This window comes from Haplochromis burtoni, unplaced genomic scaffold, assembly GCF_018398535.1.
Source record: "Haplochromis burtoni strain Fernald_Lab_line unplaced genomic scaffold, NCSU_Asbu1 Contig_4016, whole genome shotgun sequence".
NCBI lineage: Eukaryota > Metazoa > Chordata > Actinopteri > Cichliformes > Cichlidae > Haplochromis > Haplochromis burtoni.
Genome location: NW_024586377.1, coordinates 561 through 4,907, shown reverse-complemented (window position 1 = coordinate 4,907; position 4,347 = coordinate 561). Strand labels below are relative to the sequence as shown.

Below are 4,347 nucleotides of genomic sequence, written 5' to 3'. Positions count from 1 at the left end.
AGTATCCAGAGTCGTACGTAGTGAGGAGGTGAAATTATTAGATCAACTGTGGATTTTGTATTTAATGACTGGTATTGTTTGACAAGATGAAGTGAATTAATACAGAAGGTTTCATATGTTTTCCCCACTGCACGCATATAAAATAACTTCACTCTCAACACGACATGCTCCTTTACTGACAACATCAAACCAGTTCCTTTTTCAAGAATGTAGTCGCAACAATGCGTTGGCTGGAAACAACTCTCCTAGTGTGATAGTCTCAACATGTTATATAAGCCGTCATGTGAATTGTGTTATTTTATTTTGTCTGCACAGACAGATGTCAGCAAGAGATAGACCAAGTACTGGAAGGGAAGTATCGGGCCAGTTTTGAAGACAGGAACGAGATGCCTTACACCCAGGTGCTGTACATCAGGCAGTTCTACTTATAAATGTCCCTCGGTTTACGTCTTGATGCATGCTCAATCATCTAGCATTTTCAGTTGAACTACGTCCAGATGAACAGAATCAACCTTTGGAGGTCCCTCTGTTTAGCAGGTGTTGTTCAATGGTGTGTTTAATTCAAAAGCCGACACAACTGCTGGCAGCTGTAAAAATTCAAGGGACCTTATGGAAGAGTGAGGTATAATCCATTCAATTACAAAAAGGCTAAGAAATAAACAATATTAATATAAAAGGGACACAAAAAATGCTTAGGGTCCACAATAATAAGAACAGATGAAGAACAGGAGGTGGAAACTCCAATAGACAGAAGTCCTTTATTGGGGTGATATGGTACTATGAGGTCTTTATCATAAGACCTTTTATGTGAGTGGAAGGATTTTAAATACGAATTCTGGATTTAACAGGGAGCCAATGAAGAGAAGTCAATATGGGGTACATATGCTATGCTTTCTAGTCCCTGTCAGTACTCTAGCTGCAGTATTTTGGATTAACTGGTTATTAGGGAGTTTTCAGGACAGCCCGATGATAAAGAATTAAAATTATTAACCCAGAAGTAATAAATGCATGAACTATATGTCTGTGAAGGTTCTCAGTCATCCAGGTCATTGTAGTCAAAGGAGCTGCAAAGAAAAGCGTCTGGACTTCTTTAAGTTGCTTGAAGACGTTTCACCTCTCATCCGAGAAGCTTCTTCAGTTCTGAGGTCAAATGGTGAAGAGTCCCAGATATAAACCTAGTGGGAGTTTCCCCCCACAGAGGGACAAAAGGACCCCCTGATGATGCATGAACTAGTTTTTCAGCGTCATGCTTAAATGGGATGTTGCTAATTTTAGAGCAGTTTAACTAATTGGTGTGTGCCATCTGGCTTCATGGACAGATAAGGTTGGGTATCATCTGCATAGCAATAACAATGTATGCTGTGCCTTTGACTGATACTGCCTAAGGGTAGCGTGTATAATATAAACAGATCTGGTCCCAGCACAAAATCCTTTGAAACTGCATAATTAACCTTTATTGCATATGATTCAATCCACTGCAGCACAGTAGCTTTAATACCTACAGCACGTTCAGCTCTCAGTAATAATACATTATGGTCAAACCTTTTGACCACTATACTGAGATCTAGCAGGACAACCACTGTCAGAGGCCATAAGAAAATCATTTGTAACCTTCACCAAAGCTGTTTCTGTGCGCTTTACACAAAAATGGCCTGTATTTATATAGTGCCTTACTAGTCCCTAAGGACCCCAAAGCGCTTTACATATCCAGTCATCCACCCATTCACACACTGGTGATGCCAAGCTACATTGTAGCCACAGCCACCCTGGGGCGCACTGACAGAGGCGAGGCTGCCGGACACTGGCGCCACCGGGCCCTCTGACCACCACCAGTAGGCAACGGGTGAAGTGTCTTGCCCAAGGACACAACGACCGAGACTGTCCAAGCCGGGGCTCGAACCGGCAACCTTCCGATTACAAGACGAACTCCCAACTCTTGAGCCACGATCGCATTCGCACAAGCACATTTTCTTAGTGCTTTCTAACTAACATTCACACACAAATTCATACTTCGACGGATGCATCGGAGAGCAATTTGGGGTTAGTATCTTGCCCAAGGATATTTGGCATGCAGACTAGGAGAAGCGAGGAATCGAACCACTAACCTTGCGATCAGTAGATGACCTGCTCTACCGCCTGAGCTACAGCCAACTGAGGAAACAGTTGGCTGAGGAAAACACTTCTGTGTTTGAAGAGGCTCTGTGTTGTACCCAACAGGGCGTGTAATGTAATACACCTGCCACTGCTCAGGGAACATGAACTAACAGGAGTAAGTGTGCACTGCCCCAAAACATTTATTACTACTAATAAGTAGTTGCACCACAACTGTGGCTCAGGTGGTAGAGCAGATCAGCTACTGATCGGAAGGTTGGTGGTTCGATCCCAGGCTGCTCCTGTCTGCGTGCCAAATATCCTTGGGCAAGATACTAACCCCGAGTTGCCCTCCGATGCGTTCATCGGAGTATGAATGTGTATGAATGTAGTTTAGGTTGCACTTGAGTTTAGAAGTGCTTTTATGAGTGGGTGAATGAGGCATGTTGTATAGAGCGCTTTGAGTACTCCAGGAGAGTAGAAAAGCGCTCTATAAGAATCTGTCCATTTACCACAAGGCATGTGATAATACAGGGGAGACTGCCTGACTGTTCACTGAGGCTACATGACTTATAAGATAAGATAACCTTTATTAGTCCCACACGTGGGAAATTAGTTTTGTCACAGCAGGAAGTGGACAGTGCAAAAGTTATGAGGCAAAAATTAGAATACAATAAGAATAAATACAGTACACAACTGTACAGAATAGAATAAAATAAAATCTCTCTTATCTCACCACTACAGCATTCTGCCAGTTGCTTGGGAGACAAGCCCTCCACTCCAATAATGTCTAAAACTGGCTAAAAGCTTTTTAAAGGTTTTTTTGTATAAAAGTGAAAAAGGAGCAGAAAGTCTTGCTCACAGAAGTTTGAAACTCTACGTTTTGCCATTCCATCACTTCCTGATGATGCTGATGATAATCAAAAACCTGACAGTGTGTAATCATCTCAGATGACCGACCTGATCTATTCGTATGTATTTTTTGTCTGAGCACCTGAAGTCTTCCCAGAGTCGAATAAGCACAGACAATCTCTTCTGTTGGTCCAGGCTGTGATTCATGAAGTGCAGAGAGTTGCCAACACTGTTCCTCTCAGTGTCTTCCACCGCACAACTACAGACACAGAGCTCATGGGATATTCCATTCCCAAGGTAAGGTACAGCTCTTTAAATATCGTTAGCTTCATAGCATAAGTGCCTAAGTCATTTTTTGGTCAAATTGAGATTTTTGCCTAACTTTACTCCCCTACCACTGCTGCATCATCCTGTCCGTCTGAAACACAAAACACAAAAAAATGACTTAGGCACTTATGCTATGAAGCTAACGAAACAACTGAGGCAATAAAGAGCATCCTTGGTGGACATTTTTTCTTTGTATTCATTTTCCCCTCAGGGAACAATGATCATTGAGAATCTGACCTCAGTGCTCAACGAGGAGGGACAGTGGAAATTCCCTCATGAATTCAACCCTGAAAACTTCCTTGATGACAAAGGAGAGTTTGTTAAACCAGAGGCCTTCATGCCTTTCTCTGCAGGTACATGAGCACACTGACGGGGACAGACAGGGCCAGTTAAAACAGTTTTTGTTTTGATAATTCTGAGGTCTTTTTCAATGCCTCAGGTCCTCGGGTGTGTCTCGGAGAGGGTCTGGCTCGCATGGAGCTCTTTCTCATCATGGTGACTCTGCTGAGGAAGTTTAAATTCATCTGGCCCGAGGATGCAGGAGAACCAGACTTCACTCCAGTCTTTGGGATCACAATGACTCCCAAACCTTACCGCATGAAGGTCCAACTAAGAAGGCCACAGTGAGGCAGTGTGAATACAAAGAAGCAGATGGAAATAGAATGCCAGTTAGTTTAGAAAGGTCATTTTAAAATAGGAAATACACTGACTCATCCTGCTAGGAATGAGCTGGGATGAGACAGCATTTATGTAATGGTTCTCAAATGGTAGGAAATAGCAAAGGGAAAATATTAGAAAAGCAAAGCTGAATGACTCTGATTTATGTAGGAAAAAGACAATAAACAAGATGCTCACACACTCATGTTGATTGTGATTTTATTAAAATCCATCTTTTATTAATTATGTGATTTTTTTATATGAGGTTATGGACTGAGAACTTTTGGGGGGCTTCTTAAAAACATAAGAACAACTGTAATCATCCACGAAGAAGACACTCTCCAAGTAATTGTCATATTTGTTTATATATATATTTTCTCTAATATTAAACTGCAAAAAAAATAGTTAAAGTAAAACAGA

The 4,347-nt window shown here is 41.8% G+C and overlaps 1 protein-coding gene across 1 annotated transcript; it reads left to right on the top strand.

Moving 5' to 3' along the window:
* Positions 1-315: 315 nt before the first annotated feature.
* LOC102311388 (cytochrome P450 2D15) lies at positions 316-4,129 on the top strand (the record flags this gene model as incomplete). The annotated part of the gene is given in 4 exon segments (XM_005953380.2): positions 316-401; positions 3,139-3,240; positions 3,482-3,623; positions 3,710-4,129. Coding segments are annotated over 4 exon segments (518 nt in total), but the record flags the coding sequence as incomplete, so codon positions are not given.
* Positions 4,130-4,347: the final 218 nt, after the last annotated feature.